This window comes from Tachyglossus aculeatus, chromosome 10, assembly GCF_015852505.1.
Source record: "Tachyglossus aculeatus isolate mTacAcu1 chromosome 10, mTacAcu1.pri, whole genome shotgun sequence".
Lineage (NCBI taxonomy): Eukaryota > Metazoa > Chordata > Mammalia > Monotremata > Tachyglossidae > Tachyglossus > Tachyglossus aculeatus.
Window position 1 is genome coordinate 32,365,980 of NC_052075.1, and position 27,205 is coordinate 32,393,184.

Below are 27,205 nucleotides of genomic sequence, written 5' to 3' on the forward strand. Positions count from 1 at the left end.
AAATAAATAGAATAGATATGTACAAGTCAAATAAATAAATAAATAGAGTAATAAATATGTACAAATATATATACATATATACAGGTGCTGTGGGGAAGGGAAGGAGGTAAGATGGGAGGGATGGTGAGGGGGAGAGGAAGGAAGGGGCTCAGCTGACAGTTGGCGGAGCCGGGATTTGAAACCATGACCTCTGACTCCAGGGAGGATCACACAACAGTACTAAGCGCTTGGACGTGATGGTATTTATTAAGCGCCTACTGGGTGCAAAACATTCCTGCTCCGTTATATCTATAATTCTATTTATTTTAATGCTGTTGATGCGTGTCTACTTGTTTTGTTGTCTGCCTCCCCCCCCCGCCCCGCCCTAAACTGTGAGCCCGTTGGCAGAGTGGCTCAATGGAAAGAGCACGGGCTTTGGAGTCAATCAATCAATCAATCATATTTATTGAGCGCTTACTGTGTGCAGAGCACTGTACTGAGCGCTTGGGAAGTACAAATCGGCAACATACAGAGACGGTCCCTACCCAACAACGGGCTCACAGTCTAGAAGGGGGAGACAGACAACAAAAGACAAGTAGACAGGGGTCAACACCATCAGAAGTCAGAGGTCATGGGTTCAAATCCCGTCTCCACCAATTGTCAGCTGTGTGACTTCGGGCAGGTCACTTCACTTCTCTGTGCCTCATTTCCCTCATCTGTAAAATGGGGATGAAGACTGTGAGCCCCACGTGGGACAACCTGATCACCCTGTATCCTCCCCAGCGCTTAGAACGGCGCTTTGCACATAGTAAGCGCTTAACAAGTGCCATTATTATTATTATTATGGGTTCAAATCCCGTCTCCACCCATTGTCAGCTGTGTGACTTCGGGCAAGTCCTTCACTTCTCTGTGCCTCAGTGACCTCATCTGTAAAATGGGGATGCTGACTGTGAGCCCCCCTTGGGACAACCTGATCACCTTGTATCCTCCCCACCGCTTAGACTGGCGCTTTGCACATAGTAAGTGCTTAACAAGTACCATCATTATTATTATTATAGTAAGCGCTTAACAAGTGCCATTATTATTATTATTATTATTATTATTATTATTATTATTATTATGGGTTCAAATCCCGTCTCCACCAATTGTCAGCTGTGTGACTTCGGGCAGGTCACTTCACTTCCCTGTGCCTCAGTGACCTCATCTGTAAAATGGGGATGAAGACTGTGAGCCCCCCGTGGGACAACCTGATCACCCTGCATCCTCCCCAGCGCTTAGAACGGTGCTTTGCACATAGTAAGTGCTTAACAAGTACTATCATTATTATTATTATGGGTTCAAATCCCATCTCCACCAACTGTCAGCTGTGTGACTTCGGGCAAATCACTTCACTTCTCTGTGCCTCAGTGACCTCATCTGTAAAATGGGGATGAAGACTGTGAGCCCCACACTGGACAACCTGATCACCTTGTATCCTCTCCAGCACTTTGCACATAGTAAGCGCTTAACAGGTACCATCATTATTATTATTATGGGTTCAAATCCAGTCTCCACCCATTGTCAGCTGTGTGACTTCGGGCAGGTCACTTCACTTCTCTGTGCCTCAGTGACCTCATCTGTAAAATGGGGATGAAGACTGTGAGCCCCCCGTGGGACAACCTGATCACCCTGTATCCTCCCCAGCGCTTAGAACGGTGCTTTGCACGTAGTAGGCGCTTAACAAATGCCATCATCATCATTATTATTATTATAGGGACTGTCTCTCTGTTGCCGAATTGTACTTTCCAAGCGCCTAGTAGAGTGCTATGCGCACAGTAAGCGCTCTGGGAACGCATAAGGATCCAGTATATAGTAGGTAGGGCACCATTTGGGAACCTCCTGCCCCTCATTTGGTAACTTGGGTCTGGAAGGAGGGTTAAGGGCCCCTGCCAATACCCAGACCCCCCCCTGGAGTGAGAGGCTGGGTGGGGGTCGCCTGCTGCAGGCCTATCTTGCTGGTTCCCCTGCTTCCATTATTATTATTATTATTATCATCATTATTATTATCATTATTGCCCCTTCTCTTGCCACTCCGGCCGCTGCCCGTCCGTCTGTCTGATTTTTGATTTTAGGAGGCCTTCCCAGACTGAGCCCCCTCCTTCCTCTCCTTCCCTTCCCCATCATCATCATCATCATCAATCGTATTGATTGAGCGCATACTATGTGCAGAGCACTGTACTAAGCGCTTGGGAAGTACAAATTGGCAACATCTAGAGACAGTCCCGACCCAACAGCGGGCTCACGGTCTAAAAGGGGGAGACAGAGGACAAAACCAAACATACTAACAAAATAAAATAAATAGAATAGATATGCACAAATAAAATAGAGTAATAAATATGTACAAACATATATACATATATACAGGTGCCGTGGGGAAGGGAAGGAGGAAAGATGGGGGGGATGGAGAGGGGGACGAGGGGGAGAGGAAGGAAGGGGCTCAGTCAGGGAAGGCCTCCTGGAGGAGGTGAGCTCTCAGCAGGGTCTTGAAGGGAGGAATTATTATTATTATTATTTTATTATTATTATTCCTCCTTCTCTTGCCACTCCGGCTGCTGCCTGTCTGATTTTTGATTTTAGGAGGCCTTCCCAGACTGCGCCCCCCTCCTTCCCTTCCCCACAGCACCTGTATAGATGTCTATATGTTGGTATGTATTTATTACTCTATTTATACGTTTTATATGTACATATTTATCCTATTTATTTTATTAATATGTTTGGTTTTGTTGTCCGTCTCCCCCTTCTAGACGGTGAGCCTCCAGGAGGCCTTCCCTGACTGAGCCCCCTCCTTCCTCTCCCCCCTCTCCATCCCCCCATCTTACCTCCTTCCCCTCCCCACAGCACCTGTATAGATGGATATATGTTTGTACACATTTATTACTCTATTTATTTATTTATTTTACTTGTACATATCTATCCTATTTATTTTATTTTGTTAGTATGCTTGGTTTTGTTCTCTGTCTCCCCCTCCTAGACGGTGAGCCCGCTGTTGGGTAGGGACCGTCTCTGTGTGTTGCCAACTTGGACTTCCCAAGCGCTTAGTCCAGTGTTCTGCACACAGTAAGCGCTCAATAAATACTATTGATTGATTGATTGATTGATTAAGGACATCATTTTCGCTCGCGCCCTCAGGCGGAGTTCGGGAGAGGAGGCCGGCGCCTCAGAGCGGCGCCTCAGGCCCGCCCAACCCTCGGCGCGCACGCGCGCGGCCGGGGCGCGAGCGCGCCTGCGTCACTTCCGCAAGGCCGGGGGGGCGGGGCCGGAGCGGCAGCCGCGGGAGACGGCCGGCCGGCGGGACGGGCAAGGGGACGGTGACGGTGAGTGGGCCAGGGTCGCCCCGCTGGGACCGGGCTCGGCGTGGTGATGGCTGCTGCCGACAGCGTTCATTGGGGGCGGGGCCCGGGCCCAGGGTGTCCCCCTCGGGTCTCACGGAAGCAGGGAGGGGGAGCCGGTGGGCCGCGCCGCCCCCCCACCTGACGGCCCCTCCAATCAGAACGCGCTTTCTCGGCCCCGCCCCCTCCAATCAGAACGCGCCTTCCCGGCCCCGCCCCCGCCTGGCGCGCCACCCCCCTCCAATCAAAACGCTCCTTCTCGGCCCCGCCCCGTCCCCCCCGCGCGCCGCCTCCACCCTGACGGCCCCCGCCCTGCCGCGCGCCCCCGGCCCCCCCCCTCTCCAATCAGAACGCGCCTTCTCGGCCCCGCCCCCGCCTCGCGCGCCACCCCCCCTCCAATCAAAACGCTCCTCGGCCCCGCCCCGTCCCCCCCGCGCGCCGCCTCCACCCTGACGGCCCCTGCCCTGCCGCGCGCCCCCCGACCCCTCCCTGCAGCGCGCGCCTTCTCGGCCCCGCCCCCTCCAATCAGAACGCGCCTTCCCGGCCCCGCCCCCGCCTCGCGCGCCACCCCCCTCCAATCAAAACGCTCCTTCTCGGCCCCGCCCCGTCCCCCCGCGCGCCGCCTCCACCCTGACGGCCCCTGCCCTGCCGCGCGCCCCCCGACCCCTCCCTGCAGCGCGCGCCTTCTCGGCCCCGCCCCCTCCAATCAGAACGCGCCTTCTCGGCCCCGCCCCCGCCTCGAGCGCCACCCCCCCTCCAATCAAAACGCTCCTTCTCGGCCCCGCCCCGTCCCCCCGCCTCCACCCCATATCTATTCTATTTATTTTATTTTGTCAGTATGTTTGGTTTTGTTCTCTGTCTCCCCCTTCTAGACTGTGAGCCCACTGTTGGGTAGGGACCGTCTCTGTATGTTGCCAACTTGTACTTCCGAAGCGCTTAGTACGGTGCTCTAGCACACAATAAGCGCTCAATAAATACGATTGATGATGATGATGACCTGCCCTGCCGCGCGCCCCCCGGCCCCTGCCTGCAGAGCGCGCGCGCGCCCCTCCTCTCAGAACGCGCCTTCTTGGCCCCGCCCCCGCCTCGCGAGCCACCCCCCTCCAATCAATCAATCGTCTTTATTGAGCGCTTACGGTGTGCAGAGCACCGTACTAAGCGCTTGGGAAGTCCAAGTTGGCAACATAGAGAGACGGTCCCCACCCAAGAGTGGGCTCACAGTCTAGAAGGGAATCAAAACGTCAATCAAAATCAATCAAAACGCCCCTTCTCGGCCCCGCCCCGTCCCCCCAGCGCGCCGCCTCCCCCCTGACGGCCCCGCCCTGCCGCGCGCCCCCCGTCCCCTGCCTGCAGAGCACGCGCGCGCGCCCACCGTCCAATCAGAACGCGCCTTCTCGGCCCCGCGCGCCACCCCCCTCCAATCAGAACGCCCCTTCTCGGCCCCGCCCCGTCCCCCCAGCGCGCCGCCTCCCCCCTGACGGCCCCGCCCTGCCGCGCGCCCCCCGTCCCCTGCCTGCAGAGCACGCGCGCGCGCCCACCGTCCAATCAGAACGCGCCTTCTGGGCCCCGCGCGCCACCCCCCTCCAATCAGAACGCCCCTTCTCGGCCCCGCCCCCCGCGCGCCTTCTCCCCCCCCCCCCCCCGACGAGCGCCTCCCGGCGGTGGGTCGCCGCCGTCTTCGGGTCGCTCCCCTGGCTTCCTTCTTCCCAGGAAAGCGGTTGCCTCAGTTTCTCTTCAGACGCGGTGAAGTCATTTGCCTTTTCATTCATTCATTCAGTCGTGTTTATTGAGCGCCTACTGGGGGCAGGGCACTGTACTAAGCGCTTGGGAAGTCCAAGCCGGCAACCGGTTAGAGTGGTCAGGTTGTCCCACAGGGGGCTCACAGTCTTAATCCCCATTTTCCAGATGAGGTAACTGAGGCCCAGAGCAGTTAAGTGACTTGCCCAAAGTCACACAGCTGACAATTGGCGGAGCCGGGATTTGAACCCATGGCCTCCGACTCCAAAGCTCGGGCTCGTTCCATCGTACTTCCCAAGCGCTTAGTACAGTGCTCTGCACAAAGTAAGCGCTCAATAAATACAGTTGATCGATGGATTGATTGAGCCACGCCGGTACTCAGTGAGTGGGAAGTAAGAATACAAGCGAACGACACGTTCCCTAAAGGGTGAGATGGGTTTAAAAATCCTCAGGAATTGAGTAATCAAAATAAGTAGTTGATTGTACAGCTGAAAGATCCAAAAGTGCCCAGGAGGAGCGTTGGCTGGTACGTGTGTTCATCTTGTGGCGCTGGGAGCTAATCGAGGAAGGCTCGTTGGAGAAGGTGGTATTTTAGGAGGGAATTGGATGTGGGCATTGCTCTTTTGGCCTAGTGGATAGAGCACGGGCCTGACGGTCAGAGGGTCGTGGGTTCTGGTCCCGGCTCCGCCACTTGTCTACTGTGTGACCTAACGATGGCATTTGTTGAGTGCTTACTATGTGCCACGCACTGCTCTAAGCGCTGGGGTAGATACAAGGTAATCAGGTTGTCCCACATGGGGCTCACAGGCTTCAGCCCCATTTTACAGGTGAGGTAACTGAGGCCCAGTGAAGTGGCTTGCCCAAAGTCACACAGCTGACAAGTGGCAGAGGTGGGATCAGAACCCACGACCTCCCACTCCCAGGCCCGTGCTCTTTCCACTAAGCCACGCCGCTTCGAGTGTGATCCTTGTGTGTCCACCCCAGTTGTCTTGTACCTACCCCAGCGCTTAGAACAGTGTCTGGCCCATAGTAAATGCTTAACGAGGATGATGAGGATGATGATGACATGATTATTTGGGGAGGGAGGTCGTTCCAGGTCAGGGGAACAGCACGGGTGAGGGGATGAAGGCAGAAGAAGCGAATAGTAAGCGCTTAATAAGTGCCATCATTATTATTATTATTATTACAGTTAGAGCGTTGGCCCGAGCTGCAGAGAACTGCTGGAGGAAATCCGGACATCTCTCTGACCATGTCCACCTTAAATTCATTCTTATCTGCTTCAACTCAGTCCTCTCCACTGCCCGACAACAAATGCTTCTTCCAAATTCACTCCCATACCCACTGCCCCCAGCCAGACATTTAACTCCTTCCTCAAACCACCTGTCACCCTGCCCCTGCCATCTTTCCCTTAATGACGTGATCACGAACTTCATCAACAAAATTGAAACCATTAGGTGTGATCTTGCTAAAATTTCCCTCGCTCCTCTCCAGTCTCCCTCCTCCTCCTCCACCCTTTATTCCCTGTGGGAACCCAAGATGAAATCTCTTGCCTCCTCTCTAAATTTCTCCCCTCCACCTGTGCTTCTGACCCCATCGCTTCATAAGTTTTAAAGCACTCTCCCCCTCCCTCCTTGACTGCCATCTTCGACTGTTCACTTTCCAACAGTTTCTTCCCCACTGCTTTCAAACATGCTTATGTATCCCCTATCCTAAATAAGCCCTTCCTTGACTCCGTGACTCCTTCTAGTTATTGGCCCGTTTCCTTGTTAACATTTCTCTCCGAACTTCTTGAGAGAGTTGTATACACCTGCTGCTCCACTTCCTCTCCTCCAATTTTCTGCTTCCGCTCCTTCACTCCGCAATAGCAGTCCTCTCTAAGGTAACTAATGACCTTCTTGCCAAATCTGCTAGCCTCTACTCCACTCTAATCCTCCTTGACCTCTCAGCCACCTTTGACGCCGTAGAACACCCCCTTCTTCTTGAAACTTTATCCAACCTTGGATTTGCTGGCATTGTCCTCTCCTGGTATTTCTCTGACCGCTCCTTTGCAGTCTCTTTTGCTGGCTCCTCTTCTGCCTCCCTCCCTGTGACAGTCGGAGGTCCCCTTCTATTCTCCATCTTTACCCATTACCTTGGAGTACTCATTCTCTCCCATCGCTTCAGTCACCATCACTCTGCAAATTATTCCCAAATCTCCAACTCCAACCCTGACCTCTCAACTTCCCCGCAATCTCGCATTTCCCCCTACCTTCAGGACATATCTATCTGGATGTCCTGCCGACACCTCAAATTAAGCATTTTCAAAACTGAACTCCTTACCTTCCCTCCAAAACCCTGTCCTCTCCCTGTGTTTTCCATCACTATAGACAACACCACTATCCTCTTTATCTCCCAACCCTGTAGCCTTGGTGGTGTCCACTCATCTCTCTCATTCCACCCACACATTCAATCCGTCACCAAATCCTGTCAGTTCTACTTTCACAACATTGCTAAAATCCTCCCTTTCCTCTTCATCCAAACTGCTACCATGCTGATGATGGCATTTAAGCGCTACCTATGTACAAAACACTGTTCTAAGCGCTGGTGGGGGGGGGGGGATACAAGGTGATCAGGTTGTCCCACGTGGGGCTCACAGTCATAATCCCCATTTTACAGATGAGGTAACTGAGGCTCAGAGAAGTTATGACTTGCCCTCAGTCACAGAGCGGACATGTGGCGGAGCTGGGATTAGAACCCATGACCGACTGACTCCCAAGCCTGTGCTCTTTCCTGAGCCACGCTGCTTCCAAGCACTTATCCTATCCCGCCTCGACTACTGCGTCTGCCTCCTTGCTGACCTCCTGTCTCTCCTTACTCCAGTCCAGATTTAACTCTGCTGCACGGATCATTTATCAACAAAGACATTCAGTCCATGTCTCCCCCACTCCTCAGGAACCGCCAGTGGCTACCCATCTACCTCCACGTCGAACAGAAACTCCTTTCCGTTGGCTTTGAAGCACTCAGTCATCCTGCCCCATACCTCTTCATTTCACCAATCTCCTACTACAGCCTAGTCCGCGCTCCCTGCTCCTCTGGCACCAGTTTACTCACTGAGCACTGATCTTGTCTATCAATCCATCAATCAATCATATTTATTGAGCACTTACTGTGTGCAGAGCACTGTACTAAGCACTTGGGAAGTACCCCTTTCCTATGTCGTTCTAGCAACCTGGAATTCCTTCCCACTCCATGTACACCCCCTCTGCCTTCAGAGCCTTATTAAGGCCACATCTCTTTTCCAATTAAGCCATCTTTTCCCTAGCTCGCTCTCCCTTCTCCATCGTCTGTACACTTGAATCTGTAAACTTTGGACATTTGATGTTTACCCCACAACACTTATGTATCTATCTTTAAATTATATATTACAAATTGCTTATTTATTCATATTAATGTCTGCCTCCCCCTCTAGACTGTAAGCTTGGTATAGGAAGGGAACTTGTCTGCTAATTCTGCTGAATTGTAACCTGGATGTTGTCCTCCACTCATCTGTATCATTGCACGCACACATTGTCTGTCACCAAATGCTGTCGGTTCTACCTTCACAACACTAAAATCCACCCTTTCCTAGCTCTAAGCATAGTGCTTAGCTTTAAGTACAGTGCTATGCACATAGTAAATACCACTGAGTGATTGTTTGACTTGAAACTAACTGGTCTTAATGCCTCTGCCTGAAGTAGATGCCTAATTTACTAAGAAGACAAATAATTGGGGTCTGTCAAACTAATGTTGTTGGTAAAATTATGGTTTTTAAATTTAAATTTCTAAATTGTTGGGAGCAAACCATAATTGGGACTAAAATGCTTTCACTGTTGCCAATTCTTTCTGAAGTTATTATATGATATGGTTGCTTTTCCTTGGCAGGAAACACACCTTTTTCTTTAAGAACAGTTTTCAAGGGTTACGTATTTTACTGAGAGAGAGAATATTTGTGTGTGTATACACGTACTTGCAGGATGGCCTAATGGAAAGGGCAAGGGCCTAGAAATTAGATTACCTGGGATCTAATCCCCACTCTGCCACTTACCTCCTGTGTAACCTTTGGCGAGTGACTTAACTTCAGTGTGCCTCAGTTTTCTCATCTGTAAAACGGGGGTTCAGTATATGTTCCCCCTCCCACTTAGACCTTAAGCCCCATGTGGGACCTGTGACTTGATGTAATCAGCCGTGTGACTTTGGGCCAGTCACTTAACTTCTCTGTGCCTCAGTTACCTCATCTGTAAAATGGGGATTAAGGCAGTGAGCCGCACGTGGGACAACCTGGTTACCTTGTATTTACCCCAGCGCTTAGAACAGTGCTTGGCGTCCATTCATTCAGTCGTATTTATTGAGCGCTTACCGTGTGCAGAGCAACTGCTGTGGGAAAGAGACGGGGGCAGAGCAAAGGGAGCGAGTCGGGGCGGTGCAGAGGGGAGGGGGATTTGAGGAAAAGGGGGGCTCAGCCTGGGAAGGCCTCTTGGAGGAGGTGAGCATTCAGTAGGGCTTTGAAGGGGGGAAGAGTGGTGGATTTGAGGAGGGAGGGCCTTCCATTCATTTCATTCATTCATTCAGTCATATTTATTGAGCGCTTACTGTGTGCAGAGCACTGTACTAAGCGCTTGGGAAGTACAAGTTGGCAACATATAGAGACATATAGAAGGGGGAGGTAGGCCAGAGGTAGGACATGGACCAGGGTTCAGTGAGAAGGTTAGTGCCAGAGGAGCGGAGTGGGATGTAGAAGGAGAGAAGGGAGGTGAGGTAAGAAGGGGCAAGGTGATGGAGAGCTTTGAAACCAATAGTGAGAAGCATTTGTTTGATACGGAGGTTGATCATCATCATCATCATCATCATCAATCGTACTTATTGAGCGCTTACTATGTGCAGAGCACTGTACTAAGCGCTTGGGAAGTACAAATTGGCAACATATAGAGACAGTCCCTACCCAACAGTGGGCTCACAGTCTAAAAGGGGGAGACAGAGAACGAAACCAAACATACTAACAAAATAAAATAAATAGAATAGATATGTACAAGTAAAATAAATAGAGTAATAAATATGTACAAACATATATACAGGTGCTGTGGGGAAGGGAAGGAGGTAAGATGGGGGGATGGAGAGGGGGACGAGGGGGAGAGGAAGGAAGGGGCTCAGTCTGGGAACCACTGATTGATAGGCACTGATTGTGCCACTGATTGTCGTTGATTGGCAACCACTGGAGATTTTTGAGGGGGGAGTGACATAATAATAATGATGATGGTGTTTGTTAAGCGCTTACTATGTGCAAAGCACTGTTCTAAGCGCTGGGGAGGGTATAAGGTGATCAGGTTGCCCCACGGGGGGCTCACAGTCTTAACCCCCATTTTACGGGTGAGGTGCCTGAGGCCCAGAGAAGTTAAGTGACTTGCCCAAAGTCACAAAGCTGACAAGTGGCGGAGCCGGGATTCGAACCCATGACCTCTGACTCCCAAGCCCGTGCTCTTTCCACTGAGCCGGTTGTCCCACGTGGGGCTCGCAGTCTTAATCCCCATTTTACAGATGAGGGAACTGAGGCACAGAGATAATCCGGGCAGCAGAGTGAAGTATGGACTGAAGTGGGGAGAGACAGGAGGTTGGGAGGTCAGGAAGGAGGCTGATGCAGTAATCCAGTCGGGATAGGTTGATTTGTACTTTGTACAATTTGTACTTCCCAAGCGCTTAGTACAGTGCTCTGCACATAGTAAGCGCTCAATAAATACGATTGATGATGATTTGATAGTACTAACGTGGTAGCAATTTGGATGGAGAGGAAAGGGCGGATCTTGGCGATGTTGTGCAGGTGAGACCGTCAGGCTTCGGTGACGGAACATAGTAAGCGCTTATCAAGTACCATAGTTATTATTATTATGTTGCCGCCGTGAGGTCTTCCAAGAGGACGTGCTGGCTTTTTTGCTCTGTTTTCTACTTCTTTGTCTGACGTTCCACCATTCATTTGTTCAGTTTGCAGCCTAAGTAACAGATTTCTGTGACAGCCTTTAAATCGAAGTTGCCGATATGTATTATTGGTTGTGTATATGCCTCCCCTGGAGCCTTGGTTTGCTTCAGGCTTGTTGTCAGATTGTCCTGCCTGACTGATTTGGCAAAGGGATTGCCCATCATTTGCGTGTTGTTTGGGGTGAAATCACCTGCGTACGGAATGACCAAGTGTAGGACCTTGGATAATCTATGCAGTCAATTGAGTTGGAAAGTTTCCTGGAAAAAACCATATTCAAACACCTGCATCCAAATCTCTGACACGATCCACCAGGCAGTCAAGGTATAGTCCTTGAGGGTGCCCTCATCTTGTAAACAAATCAGATGGCGGAGATATCATCGTCATCGGTGGTATTTATTGAGCGCTTATTGTGCGTAGAGCACTGAACTAAGTGTTCGGGAGAGTACAGATCAACAGAATTGGCAGTCACAGTCCCTGCCCATGACGAGTTTATAGTCAGGGGGGGCAACAGACACGGATATAAATAAAGAATTTGTAATAAAGGGAGAAAGAAGTTGATCTCACTGATATGAGGGCAGCTCCCAGAACTCAAAAGTCTGAATCCAAAGCCCCATCGCTTCAGCTGTTTGAGGTCAAGCAGCTCAGGAGGGCAAATAGGATTGGGTAAGAGAAGCCCCATATTGAGCCATCCTCATTGCTCCATGCCAGGGGGATTAATCTGTGTGTCTCAACCATACCCTGTCTAAGAGCCAGTGTCCTCCAGTCGTGGACTGGACCCTTGCGCCCGAGGCCGTGGAATATGTGCTAAAGGACCACCATTCCACCCAAGTTTACGAGTTAGCTCTACCTTAAGAACTAGATCGATCATTTCTATTTCTATCATTTCTGTTGAGCGCTTACTGTATGCAGAGCACTGTACTAAGTGCTTGGGAGAGTGCAGTATAACAAAATAATAGAGTTGGTAGCTGCAGTCCCTGCCCACAACAAGCTTACAGTCTAGAGGGGGAGACAGACACTAGTAAACATAAATAAATTACACAGGTGCCTAAGTGCAGTGGGGCTGAGGGAGGGGTGAATAAAGGGTGTAAATTCAAGTGCAAAGGCAACCCAGAAGGGAGGGGAAGAAAAGGAAATGAGGGCTTAGTCAGGGAAGGCCTCTTGGAGGAGATGTGCTTTAAATAAGGCTTTGAAGGTGAGGGAGTGATTGTCAGATTTGAAGAGGGAGGGCGTTCCAGGCCAGAGGCAAGATGTGGGTGAGATCAGCAGTGAGATGGATGAGACCGAGGTACCGTGAGTACACTGGCATTAGAGGAGCAAAGTGTGCGGGCTGGGTTGTGTTAGGAGAACAACAAAGTGAAGTAGGTGGGGGCAAGGTGACTCAGTGCTTTAAAGTTTCTCTTTGATGAGGAGGTGGTTGGGCAACCACTGGAGGTTCTTGAGGAGCGGGGAAACATGGGCCGGACATTTCTGTAGAAAAATCCGGGCCACAGAGCGAAATACGGACTGGAGTGGGGAGAGACGGGAGACAGGGAGGTCAGCCAGGAGGCTGGTACAGTAATCAAGGTGGATAGGAGAAGTGCTTGGATTAACATGGTAGCAATTTGGATGGAGAGGAAAGCGTGGATTGTAGCAATATTGTGAAGGTTTAACTGACAGGATTTAGGGACAGATAGAATATGTGATTTGAATGAGAAAGGTGAATCAAGGATTACCCCAAGGTTACAGGCTTGGGTGACGGAAAGGATGGTGGCCCTGTACTCATTAATGGGAAAATCAAGGGGAGGATAGGGTTTGGGTGGATGGGAGTTTTGTTCTGGACGTGATAACTCTGAGGTGACAGCAGGACATCCAAGTAGAAGTGTCTTGAAGGCAGGAGGAAATGCGAGACTGCAGAGAGGGAGAGGGATCAGAGCTGGAGATGTAGATGATGACGATGATGGTATTTGTTAAGCACTTACTATGTGCAAAGCACTGTTCTAAGCACTGGGGAGGTTACAAGGTGATCAAGTTGTCCCATGGGGAGGCTCACAGTCTTAATCCCCATTTTACAGATGAGGTAACTGAGGCACAGAGAAGTAAAGTGACTTGCCCAAAGTCACACAGCTGACAAGTGGCGGTGCTGGGATTTGAACCCATGACCTCTGACTCCAAAGCCCGGGCTCTTTCCACTGAGCTACGCTACTTCTCATTTTAGATTTGGGAGTCATCCACATAGAGGTGGTAGTTGAAGCCATGGGAGTGAATGAGTTCTCCAAGGGAGTGGGTGTAGATGGAGAATAGGAGGGGACCCGGAACTGAACTTTGAGGGACATCCACAGTTAGGGGGTGGGAGGCAGAAAAGCAGCCCATGAAAGAGACTGGAAATGAGCTGCCAGAAAGATAGGAGAAGAACAAGGAAAGGACCGTGTCAGTGAAGCCGAGGTTGGATAATATTTCCAAGGGAAGGGGTTGGTCCACAGTGTCAGAGGCAGCAGAGTGGCTGAGGAGAATCAGGATGGAGTAGAGGCCATTGGATTTGGCAAGAAGATCATTTGTGACCTTTGAGAAGGTGGTTTCTGTGGAGTGAAGGGGATGGAAGCCAGATTGGAGGGGTCATGGAGAGAAATATAGGAGAGATCTCGTTCTTGTTCCATCAGGATTGCCTCAACAGATCAATGTGATTAACACGGGCACAGTTGTCATGATTTATAATAATGCCCAACTTAAAAAGGAAAAGTTTTGTGCCACTTACATACTGCTGGATAGTGGAGATAATCTGTTGTTAACCATTCTGTTTCCTTAGTTCTCCATTTGAAGTGATGCTGAAAATCGCATACGTTTGTCTTTGTGACTTCAGGCCTTGCGCATCTGTACCAGATCTGCCGTTTCAGCAGGGTGGTTGTCACCTTCTTGACATGTAGACCAGGGCTGGCCAATCTCTGGTCTCATCGCAGCCATGCTTAAAGCAAATCAAGTGGCTGAGCTCAATCTTAGTCCATTAGTAACGATAGTATTAAGTGCCTATCCATGCAAACAGCTGTATCGCGTGCTCAGGAGAATTACAAAAGACTAAGTCCCCACTATCTGACCTTAAGTTTGCCACCCGAGGAAAGCTGTGTATAAACAGATATGGTTGCATAATTGAAATAACAAGAAATGTGTACACTCAGCCTGCTTAGTTGTGCTTAAATGCAGTGGGAATCTCAGTCAATAGCATGACTGGGGAAGTTTTAAATAGAGCTCTGAAGAGCAGGAATGGAATTTGGCCAAGTGGAGAGGAAAGGACACCCTCAGTGGAAAGAATGGTGGAGCAATCAAAGGCAGGGAACAGTGAGGAAATTTTATTTGGCCGAGTATAGAAGGCAGATACAAATAATGAGTCAACTGGTAGAAAGATTTGAAGCTGTTGTTCAAGAGCTTCAGTTTGATTCAGTTTCAGGGGATGTGTCTGTTATATTGTTGTGTTGTACTCTCCCAAGCGCGTAGTACAGTGATCTGCACACCGTAAGCACTCAATAAATACGATTGATTGATTTGAGGCACGATAGTATGCTTTTGAGATTTAGGGAGACTGTAAGCTCATCTTCTAGATTGTAAGCTTGATATGGACAGAGCACATGTCCACTAATTCTGTTGTATTGTACTCTCCTAAGTGCCAGCACAGTGGTCTGCACAGAGTAAGCACTCAATAATCAATTGATTGGGAATGTAATAGTATTAATGCCTGAAAGAGAGAGGTGATTCTTGCTGCCATATGTTGGCCAGAATAAAGACGAGGCAGGCGGGAGGGAAGGAAGGCACACCGGCAAGGAGGATGATTTATGGATAACTTGTAATTCTGGGGGTGCTCCAGCTCATAGGGCTATTATCTCTAGGAGGATCACACCCAAATCTGTCTCTCGAGCCCTGATCTGCCATAATAGTGATGACAATTATTTATTTATTTATTTTACTTGTACATATCTATTCTATTTATTTTATTTTGTTAGTATGTTTGGTTTTGTTCTCTGTCTCCCCCTCTTAGACTGTGAGCCCAGTGTTGGGTAGGGACTGTCTCTATATGTTGCCAATTTGTACTTCCCAAGCGCTTAGTACAGTGCTCTGCACATAGTAAGCGCTCAATAAATGCGATTGATGATGATGATGACATATTACGTGCTGACTGTGCACCGTGCTATGTGCTGGAGTAGAGAACAGCCAGTCAGAGCCAACAGGTTCAGAGGGAGGGACAATAGGTGACTGGGAGGTGGAAGATTAGTCATGGATTGCCTCTTGGAAGAGATGATTTTTTTCAGTGAGCTCTGAAGAAAGAAAGAGCTGTTTTGTGGGGCTGAGATAGGAGAGTTGAGAGCAAGTATAATTGCCAAGTTTGCTAGGGAGGGAAATGTGAGCTTGGGAAAAAGGCATCTAACGACATCTTATCCAATGGCTGACGATTGGCCGGAATAAATATATTAGAGGCCCATGTGAGGAGTCTGCACCTTCTGCGAGTTTTGCTGGGATGGGAAGAAAGAAGTTAAAATAATAATGGAAACAGCTGGGCAAAAATTATTTTTATAATAGGAGAGAAATCTAAGGCTATACATGATATCTGCTAAGGAGTGGAGAAGGTGAGGCAAGGTTTTGGTGAGTATACGATCTGAGTTACAGGTAGAAGACTAATGTTTGTTGGAAAAAAACAAGAATTTCCCATTACTGTAGACAGCACCCCTCTCCTCCCTTGTCTCAAAAGCCCTTTACCTTGGCTTAATCCTTGACTCACTGAATTCTGCCGGTTCTACCGTCATAACATCTCTAGAAGCCACACTTTCCTTTCCATCCAAACTGCTTTCACATTGATCCAACCCCTTATCATAGCCCACCTTGACTACTGCATCAGCCTCTTCACTGATCTCCCTGTCGCCTGTCTCTCCCCACTCCACTTTACTGCTGCCTGGAGCATTTTCAAAAAAAAAAAATGCTTCCCTATTTGTCTCCCTTCTGTCTGTCCCCTGTACTGCCTTGAATGACATGGCTTTATCCCCAGTACCCCCCCAAAAATTGAATTGTTATGGAAGTCCTTGAGCCCGCTAACCTCAAGATAGATGGGCCAGTGGGTGAATGTTGATTTTTGAATTTAAAGACATTTGACTGAATTTTCTTGTCGCTGAATTTTAATTTTCATTCTATGTTTGACTCTTTCAGGTATGACCATGGATTGCGTCATTTTCTGAAGTGTTCAGGAACGAAGTGAAAGAAAATGTGGACAACACCATATCTTTAAGTAATGTCCTTTAATTTGACTGTAAATATATATATTTATCTCAGTAATACAAGAAAGATTTGGGTGAAACAGAGAAACAAGCAAGTGTATTTTTTGAACAGACCTAAATTTTATTGGAGGGTTTGTCCCTCCTACCCGAGGAGAGGTTTCCATACAAGGAGGACACAATGTAAATGGATCCAAAGGGAAATAAACTGTTCTGACAAGCACTGCTACCTGCAAGATGGCCAGGATTCACAGATTGGAGTCTTAAAGTTTAGTACCTCTGCTCCCAAGGGACTAACAAAAGTAAGAGTTTGTATGTCCCGTATTAAAAACACTTTGGACTCCGTTTCAAAGGCCGTATTTGGCAATCAGAATGAAATGATTTTACGTTTAGCACGATTTAAGCCCAGCTCCGGAATATTGAGGAAAGCATCAGAAAATGCCAGATTGAACCAGGAAAAGGGAAAACAAGCACCAGGAGTAAAAACGCCACAAGAGTCTAGTGTGAGTCCAGCAGAAGAGAGTCATTTTTATGGAAATGGAACCTCAGATTCTTCATTGGAAACCACAAATGAGATCGGTGAAGTTTTAGAAGACACTGAAAAGAGTAAAGGCTACCTTTTTCATATAAGCTACTTTGCCACAAATTTTGGGGAGTCATTCAACTTTTTATCAAACCACATAAATTCGTACTTCTTAGGTGATAAGGATAAGGCTGAAGAGATGGAAGGCAAACCTGCTGCCCCCATTGATTCAGAAGGGGAAGATGGAAAGGATAAAGTTGGAATCAGAAATGGTTCTTCAGAATATTATGCCTCTAATAATGAGAAGGTGACCATTTCGGATACTCCTTGTATCCCTGAAGCCGATCCCGTGGAAACTACTGAAACATTGGACGTTCATACAGTTTCGACTAAACAGAGTATCGCAAACTTCCTTTCGCACCCTAGTAACAGTGTTCAGGCTTTAGTTGGTGGTTATATAGGTGGACTGGTCCCCAGATTAAGAGCTGAACCAAAAGGTCACTCAGAAGAACGTGAAGAAGCTGTAGGAACAACCGAGCAGGCGAGCGGCAAGGAGAAAAGTTCGGAAGAGAAAAGGCGTCTGTCTCTTCAACGAGAAAAGGTAAACTTTAATTTTGTGTTTTTTAAATGTGATTGAAATTTTGTCCTTGTAGTAGGCGATATGTGGAATTTGCAGCTTGGTTTAATCTGTGAATCATTTATGTACATAACTTTAAATTATATATTATAAATTCTATTAATGTCTGTCTCCTCCTCTAGACTGTGCGCTCACCAAGGGCAGGGGACGTGTCTGCTCAATCTGCTGTACTTTTCCAAGCGCTTAGTACAGTGCTCTACACACTGTGCTCTACCCAGGGCTCAGTAAATGCCATTGATTGATTGAATCACCAGAAACAATACTAAATAGAATCCAGAGTTCAGTTCTAAAATGATTTTAAAAGAAAAAGCACCCAATCGGCTCTCTCCCCCCTACTTATCCACTCTCCTCTCCCACTATAGCCCAGCTCAGATGCTTTGTTTCTCTCAAGCTTACTCTCTGTGCCTCACTGTCACATTTCTTGCCACCGAGATCTTCTGCCCTCCACCCTCCGTAGAACTCCCTTCCCCTTCATGCCACAACTCTTCCCATCTTCAAGCCCTTCTGAAATCTCATCTCCTCCGGGAGGCCTTCTCCATTAAATCTCTAATCTCCTGCTATATATCTCCTAGCTGCCACTTTAGCTCATTCCTGCTAAATAGAGTGGTATTTATTGAGCCCTTGCTGCGTGCAGAGCAGTGGGTTAAGCACTTGGAAAAATACATGGATTGTGAGCCCCTTGAGGAACTGAATCCTTGTCTAATTCCCACCTGCATACTCCGCACACAGCACTTACTAAATACTCTTACTACTGCAGTTTGGTGAAGTTATTAGTCGTGATACCTGCCCATAAGGAACTTACAGTGTAGGCGGGGAGACAGTCATTACAATAAATTATAGTCAGGGGAAATGACAGATATGAGGATGTGGACATAAATGTTGTGGGGCTGGGAGTGGGGTAGCCCTTTAGGGGGAAAAAGTGCTTTAGGGGTAAAGACCCAGATGCATAGGTGACCCAGAACAGGGAGCAAACTGGGGACATGAGGGCTTCTTAGGTACTCACAAGCCCTTTAGCTCTTATGTATTCACTTTGTATACCCCATTACCTCCTCCTGTAATTTACCGTAGTATCAGTAGTATATCTTAGTGTCTCTCTCCCCTGTTTGATCGTAAGATCCTTCTGGGAAGGGATCATGTTTCCTAAGTGCCTAGCACAGTGCTCTGCACACAGTAGATGCTAAATAAATGTTGACTATTGAACTTCTACAAAACATTAATTCATTTTAAAGACATTGTTAATGTAAGATATTTATAAGTTGTCATCGTCAGAGCCGATTCATGTGCAAGATTGTCATTGCTTGGTATCTCTTCAGATAATTGCAAGAGTGAGTGTTGATAACCGAACCCGGGCGATCGTTCAAGCACTGCGAAGAACAACGGACCACAAGCTGTGCGTTAACAGGGTTGAAGAACTGACTTTTCATCTTCTAGAATTTCCAGAAGCTCGAGGAGTCGCTGTCAAGGTGAGGGTTCATTTTGTCTGACCCACGTTAATGAAGTTTCACTCTTTAAAATAAACCAAAATTAAATATTCAGAGGGTCTCACTCCGTATTTTTTCCTTAAGGTTTCTGTTTTGACACCCGTACTATTTTCTAAACAGATCTAATGGTCCTTCGTTTTGGAAGATAACAATTCTGACATAGAGATCCTTTCAAGCCTTACAGAATGTAAGACCAGTTGATATCAATCAATCATATTTATTGAGTGTTTACTGTGTGCAGAGCAATGTCCTAAGCGCTTGGGAGAGTGGTGACAGGCTGTATTTGGGGTTGAAAGAGAAGGAGAAGTCAAAGTGAGTGCCAAGGTTGCCCCGTCTTCAGAGATGAGGAAGATGGTGGTGATGTCAGGTCTGGGGGAAAGTTAGGTGGAGGAGAGGATTTGGAAAGGAAGATGAGTTCAGTTTTGAACTTACTGAGCTTGAAGTGTGGGTGGCCTGATGGAAAGAGCACAAGGCCTGGGAGTTAAAGAACCTGGGATCTAATCCCTGCTCTGCCACTTGCCTACTGTGTGACCTTGGGCAAGTCACTTAGCTTCCCTGTGCCTCAGATTCCTCATCTGTAAAATGGGAATTCAATACCTGATCTCCTTTCTACTTAGACTGTGAGTACTATCTGGGAGAGGGCCTGAGTCCAAGTCTGGAATCTCCCACAGCACGCAGTACAGTGTTGGCACATAGGTGCTTAAGTATTATTATTATTATTCTATTATTGTTATTATCGTTATTATTATTTAGCGTTGTCCTGGATCCAGGAGGAATTGTGAGATTTCAGAGAAGGAAAAAGATCAGGGCTAGCGAGGTAGTTTTGAGACTCATCTGCATAGAAGTAGTAGGTGAAGGTTTGGGAGCAGATGAGGTCCCCCAGGGAATGAGTATAAGATGCAAAGAGAACATGACCCAGAATTGATCTGTGAGGGGCACCCTCAGTTAGTGGACAGGAGGCAGAGGAAGAGCAGTGAAAAAGAGGATTTGGTCAGAGAGGTAAGAGCAGATGCAGGAGAGAACTGGGATAGTAAAACCAGAGTTAGGGTTTCCAGGAGAAGAGAGAGGTCCACATTGTTGAAGAGATCAAAGATTTGGATAGAGTAGATTCCATTAGATAAGGCAAGAAGGAAGCCATTAATAACCTTGGAAACAGTGGTCATGGTGAAGTTTCCGTGGTGGAAACCGGATAGAGAATCAAGAAGGGCAAGTGAAAGCAGTGAGTGTATGCAACCCATTTGAGGAGTTTAGGCGGGGGGTTAATAGGACGACATCTGAAGTTTGTAGTGGGATTCGGAGGGGTTTTTTTAAGGATTAGGGAAATGTGGGAATGTTTGAAGGCAGAGGGGAAGGAGTCATTTGAAAGGGAGTGGTTGAAGGTGGCCATGAGGCAGGGAAGAAGAGTGGCGCAAGTGTTTTTACAAGGTGAGAAGAGATGGGGTCGGAAGCATGGGCGGAAGGGATTGCTTTTTAAAAAGGGGAAAGATTGTGTCTTGACATGGGAGAGAAAGAGAAGCGGTTATCAGGGTACCTTGGAGATGGGAAGCTGTTGGGAAAAAGCAGTGTGGCTTAGTGGATGAAGCACAGGGTTGGAGAACCAGAGGACTTGGGTTCTAAACCCAGCTCCTTCAATTGCCTGCTGCGTGACCTTGGTTAAGTCTTTTAACTTCTCTGTGTGTCTGGTTCCTCCGCTGTGAAATGGGGATTCAATAACTGTTCTCCCTTCTACATGACTGTTAGTCCCATGTGGGACAGGGACTTTGTCCACCTGATTAATTTGTTTCTAGCCCAGTGCTTAGAACAGTGCCTGACACATAGTAAGTGTTTAACGAATACCAAAATAAAAAACAAACGAAAATCCAAGCCTCATGGCTTCAAATTTGTCAACAAAGTAGTTCCAAGGTTATCAGGGGCCAGGGGACAGAGTTGGGTACACCAGGGGTTTCAGGAGGGAGTAAACAAAAATCTAGAATAATTTTGGGGGGCAGTGGATTTTGAATTGATGAGGAAAGAAAAATAATGTTTGCTGAATGGAAGAGAGAGCAGAGTTATAGCAAATAAGGTTGTATTTGAAGAGGCCAGAATTTGGTGACTCTTTTTTGCCGACTTGATCACAGGAGTGGTGAGCCTTGGCTGGGGCTTGATGTTCTGAGCTTGACTAGACAACGAGGGCATGAGAGACTTGAGCTTGGCGGAGAGGGAAGTGTTGAGGGCACAGGTTTGTGCACTGAGAGAGATGCGAGGTAGGGAGACTACGTGGCGTATGAAATTTTGGGAGAAGAGGAGGGAGCCCAGAGATCTCTGCAGGGGGAGAGAATAGGTATGTGGGAAAAGGGCCATGTGGGAGAAAGTGACGGTTACAATCAGAGGAGGAAGTTGAGGTTGGAGAAGGGGTTGAAGGCAACTGAAATCTGTCCTAGTGTAGGTTTGTTTTGGGGGTATTTTCCCTTCCTTTTCCAGCTCTGTTCCTCTCAACATCCTCCCCACTAGGGCACAGGATTGGGAAAGGGAGTGAGGTTGGCTCAGCACAGTTTAACACTACTGGAAGAATAACTCAAGGACATGTCGTTTGATGCCTTATTCATTCATTCAATTGTATTTATTGAGTGCTTACTATGTGCAGAGCAATGTACTAAGCGCCTTATCCTCTCCAAACAAATGTCCTATGTAAGTGGCTGGCTCAGGATGTTGGTTATTCAGTTAGGGACAGAGCAGCAGAGGTATTTAGCAAAAAAACCAACAAACCCCCCCACCCCCCAAAAAAAAACCTATGTCCAAGTAGCCCTTTTTAGGAAAACATTACTCACCCCAAGTGGAATAGGCATAAGAAAATGTATCTCAACATCACCTTCCTCACCAAATTCAAAACTGTTTTACCAGTGGACTGTGACCAGTGAACTTTAATATTATGGTACAGTCACAAATAGAAAATCCTTAAATAGGAAAAAGCCCATCACGTCATGGAGCATTGGGACACTTACTAGGCAATAAAAGCAATCGTTCTCAAAGAAGGATGGTACTTGCTACTCACGCAGTGCTTAGGTAAGAGGTCAGAGTTGCTTCGTTGAATGAAACTAGGGAACTGAAGGACAGATCTCAAAGGCTCTTCTGAGCAATATCTTTCAAACCTTGGATTTACAGTCAACAAGTACTTAATCTCTGTTCTCACAAATCTGCTTTGTAATTTAAGTGACTGATGTCCTCTGCAGCATCTTTGCTATCGTCATGAGCACGTATCTCCCAGCAATGGTGAGTGACAAAGAGTGGAAGGAAAAATTCAATAAGCAGCTGGATAGGCTCTTCGTATTTACTCTAAAATCTGACTTTCTGGGATATTTCAATACCCTGGTGGTGGTGCGGAAACCTGGAAAAAAATTTGCCTCCCTGGGGCGGGCAGTGTAAATAGCAATCACTTATTCTGCCCAGCATATGTGAAGAGAATAGATGATGCTATCTTTGGTGTTCCAAATAAAAGTAAGCTGGCCTAATTGCCCCCAAAGTTGAAAGAACAGTAGCGATAGTAATAGCTTTTGAGCAGTCAGTGTATGCAGTACCCTGTACTAGAGAAGCAGCGTGATTTAGTGGAAAGAGCACGGGTTTGGGAGTCGGAGGACGTGAGTTCTAATCCAGGCTCCGCCACTTGCCTGCTGTGTGATCTTGGGCAAGCCACTTAACTTCTCTGTGCCTCTGTTACTTCATCTGTAAAATGGGGATTAAGACTGCGAGCCCTATGTGGGACAACCTGATTACCTTGTATCTACCCCAGCGCTTAGAACAGTGCTTGGCACATAGTAAGCGCTTAACAAGTACCGTTATTATTATTAAAGGTTATATCACTGTCAGCAGAACTTGGAAAGCATGCAAAGCACTACAGTCATGAGGGACACCACTTGCAGGGCTGATGATTGCCCCCTGCACTCCCAACTTGAGCTGTCACTAACAACAGTGCATTGAAAGGTGGTAAACCAGACTACCATGAAGCTTAAATACCAACGTCCTGGAAAGTAAAGAGTCTCACAACACTCCAAGACTCCTATTGGAACAAAAAACCCAGAGCGCCAAGTATCAATGTGAACAGAAAGTGTGCTTTTCAGAGGCACTGGCCATCAGGAGGCTATGACAGTGAGACATCGTCCAGACTGATTCAGTGAAAACTCAAGAGTTCCAAAAAAAAAATACTTTGAGCAAAGCAGAAATCGCAACTTCCAGCTCTCTATAAACTTAACAAAGTAGAATCCTACAAGTAAAACCCGCAGCCGAGCATTTATAGTTCAAGCTGAGGTGGTGGGACCCTATGTGGTATGTGGTAGAGCAGTGGACTTATATAGGAGGCTGCAGCCAGTCAGTAAATCTGTTGAAGTGATGGGTGAGAATCGCTTCTCTTCGATCATTGCGCCCATGAAGATCACAATAACAAACCGGTTAGCCCAGTGAGGAGCTATCCTAACGTGCAAAAATTGCAGGAGAGAATGAAGGTCGCCCAGTTGTCTTTTCAGCTACACTCACCCATATGAATAGGGCCTCATAATTAACATTATTTCGAAAGTGGGCAGTTCTATGCGGCTGCACCTACAGGTAGGATGCCCAGTAATTTTAGTGCTGTGAAATGTAATTTCTATTTTTTTTTTTTTTTTGCATTTGTGATGGGAGGTTAACTTGCCTAGCAGTCCACAACCTATTTCTTCCCGTGTCCACTTTTACCTGATATTCTCTCTGGGAATTCAGTGCTATTTAGCACTGCACTCAGCACCCGGGAGAGTACAGTAGGATTGATTTGTTTCCTTTTGCCAACTGTAATATGAGGACAGTCAACGTTTCACACCTGTCTGGAAGTGTTGGGAGGGGTAATTGATGATGACATTTAAAAAGCGCTTTGGAACTAAAGAAAGGGATTTATTTGCACAGACTTCGTCTTACACATTTATGACATATCGGAAAAACGAGACTTGTTAAAATTCCGCCGCAAGTGTGATGTTTGTACGTTCAGGATTTTGTCAAAGAAACTGTTAGAGGTACCGAAGTGATGCTATAATTCAAATAATTGTTGAAAGCAAAGTGAAGTTTGCAATAATTGTATTATTTATTGAACTCTTCTGAAGTTCCACGTACTAATTTATGAACTGGGGTAGGAGAACAGGTATTGAATGCCCATTTTGTAGATGAGGAAATTGAGGCACAAAAGTGAAGTGACTTGTCCAAGGTCACAAAGAAGACTAGTGACAGAGCCAGGATTACGATCCAGGGCTCCTGCCTCCCAGCCCTATACTCTTTCCACTAGGCCACCCAGCTTCTCTAAATAAATACCTAAAAAATCTTAACTAATGCTTCAATCCAAATTATTGCTGAAGACAAACTGTAATTTATGTAAATGTAGAGTCTAAGCTCATTTAGGGTTTATTAAAATCTTCACCGTGCTCCTTTTTGGTGGCAGCCATTAGCTTGTCCAAAATTTCTATTTTAGTTAATTTTTGAACTTTATACTTAGCTGTAGATTAAAATTAGCTTTCATATCAGTGAAGGCTGAATTATTCAAATTAATTTTCTTTCCTCATGTATTAACGTGAGCATTACGCCTCCAAAAATGATGACACAAAAACTGTCTCTCTAAAATGTCCAAACTGATATATTTTTATGCTGTAATCCTATCGTGTTTTCCAAGTATCTTTGAGTTTTAAAAGCTGCAAATTATATGTGCATACTAAATTTATTTGCTTCACCAATAACTTCACTAGAGAATATTTCTGAAAAGTAGGTAAAACTGAGCTCTTCGTTACTTGTTGGAATCTGTAAAATTAATTTATGATTTGGTTTCCTGATTGGAACTTTTAAAATTGCTTCTATCCTGCCCAAGAAGCATTCTTTGATTAGGCATTGGGTGACATTTCTTTCCCTATATTTAACTGAATTAAATTGGATACATTATAAGCTATAGAATTGACCTTTAGACTCTCATCTTTCGATATTAGCTCCATGCTCTCACCGAATCTAAACATGTCACATCCCGTGGTGTGCTTTCAGAACACACAGTAGCTTGGTACAATTCCAGTTTAATTCTGAGTTCTACGAATGATCTGGTTAATAATAGAGCTCCAAGAAATGACCTCCATCTAATTTTAGGTACTGTAGCCAGGAAATTCATATATGTTTGGCTTCATAAGCAAATAGGCTTTACTAAAGGACAGATGATCCAGAGGCCTGATCAGTTTGTCATGGAATCTATTGCTCTGAGAACATAGCCCGGAGGACTTGTAGTGGCCAGCTTTCCCAGTTTAGTATTTAAAGGGATTTCCCAGGTGGGTATCAGGTCTCTGTCCCTCTAGGAATCCTCTGCAAGTCACCTCTCTCCTCTCTAGGTTTCCTCTTTCTGTGGATGAAAGCAGCTACTTAACTCAGTCGATCAGTAGTCTTTATTGATCAGCTACTATGTTTAAAGCACAGGCTGAAGTTGAGGGAGAATTAGAAGACGATAATTCCTGCCCTCAAAGAGTTTACAATCCTGAGGGGAAGACAAACACAAAGTAATTACAGCTAGGAGGAAAAAGGGAACGGGATGACGGAAATCTGGATAGATAAGTTTTGGGTCTAATGTGTAAATCTGCATTGGTTCTCTCCCCCACACTCCTGTATTTTTTCTTTTTTTGAAACAAGTGACTGAGCCAAGGATGTGCAGTCACCGCCAGCAGAAATGGTAAAGGAAACAGGCTTGCAGGTGGGCCATATTTGAATGGGAGCAATTAAGTATTCCCAGGGTTCTGGCTGGAACCTCACTCAGGGCCAGACTTCCAGACCCAAGGGGCAGGGAGCTTGCCTTGATTTTCCCAGCTCTGTCCTCAGCTCTGCCCGTCTGGCTCTGACCTCCCCGGGGCTGTGTCTACAACTGCCTTCTCCCATTTGGATGCCCCATGGGGGCCTCTTTTGGGCCACTGCACCCGCCATGCCACGCCGTGGGACCACTCTGGCTTTATCTGCTCTTCCCGACCAAGCCGGCCGGCTTCGGTCCCGACGGCTCCTCGGGCAAGGCCTTGCCGTTACTCTCCGTGGTGATGGGGTGGGCCATCTGCTAGAGATAAATGTGCCAGAAGTTGCTGGGGAGCAAGGAAGCGAGGGGTGTGTAGGAATGGAGGGTGCTTGGAGTCGGGAGGGGAGGAGTGTTGAAAGTTGGAGGCAGATAGGCCCAGAATCATTCTCAGCGGCTGGCGGAGAGCCTCCTCAGAGAGGTGCGGGAATGTTGTGGCTTTTTGCCCCAGGAAATGGAGATTCTGAGGAAAGCAGGGCCCAAGACCAGTTGAGCAGGGCCAGGCCAGGACTTAGGCCTCTGGTTATCGAGGCGGTCCACAGTGGAAACGGAGCAGGGCGGTGGTAAGAGGGGATTGGGAGAAAATGGACTTGCAGTGATTGAAGTTCAAGCCTCAAAATGTTCAGGCTGGGCGGAAGAGGACTGAGGGATGCAGGGGTGAGGGGGGACTTACCCTCTAGGAGCAGGGAAGGGAAGGGATCAATCAATCAATCAATCAATCAATCAATCGTATTTATTGAGCGCTTACTATGTGCAGAGCACTGTACTAAGCGCTTGGGAAGTACAAATTGGCAACACATAGAGACAGCCCCTACCCAACAGTGGGCTCACAGTCTAAAAGGGGGAGACAGAGAACAAAACCAAACATACCAACAAAATAAAATAAATAGGATAGAAATGTACAAGTAAAATAAATAAATAAATAAATAAATAGAGTAATAAATATGTGCAACCATATATACATATATACAGGTGCTGTGGGGAAGGGAAGGAGGAATGATGGGGGGATGGAGAGGGGGACGAGGGGGAGAGGAAGGAAGGGGCTCAGTCTGGGAAGGCCTCCTGGAGGAGGTGAGCTCTCAGCAGGGCCAGGGATGAGGGGATAGGTGCCTCGGAGGGATTTGCAGAGGAATTTTTATATACCCTTTGGGCTCAACTTTCACATCAGGGCTGGTTTTAGAGCAGTATCTAACCAGTATAAGGCTGTGGACAAACGTACTCCTCACCAATGGACAGGCCTATTTTTGAGGAACATAGCCTGCTGTATTGTGGGGAACATTTGGTGCAAACCACTATACTGGGCATATGGGACAATACATAAGAAGTTAAAGACATGGTCTCTGCCTTGAGAAGTTTTCAATCTGATGGTGGAGATAAGTTGATAGGAATAGCAGCAGTAAGTAACAGAAAGAGGATTGACTGATATGAATAAAAAAACCAAATAAGTGAACAAATCTTCATAACGTAAAT

General features: G+C 47.1%; 1 protein-coding gene across 2 annotated transcripts in view; it reads left to right on the forward strand.

Moving 5' to 3' along the window:
• The first annotated feature begins 3,292 nt into the window (after positions 1-3,292).
• The window catches only part of PNPLA8 (patatin like phospholipase domain containing 8), a 73,853-nt gene continuing 49,940 nt past the window's right edge, over positions 3,293-27,205 (forward strand). The window contains exons 1-3 of one of the 2 annotated variants that reach the window (XM_038752885.1): positions 3,293-3,332; positions 16,234-17,422; positions 18,772-18,921. In XM_038752885.1, coding sequence (XP_038608813.1) covers positions 16,316-17,422; positions 18,772-18,921 — 1,257 coding nt within the window. In that variant the 5' untranslated portion in view covers positions 3,293-3,332; positions 16,234-16,315. Of the gene's footprint in view, positions 3,333-5,047; positions 5,091-16,233; positions 17,423-18,771; positions 18,922-27,205 lie in introns of those variants that run through there. The other variant, XM_038752884.1, reaches the window with a different exon arrangement.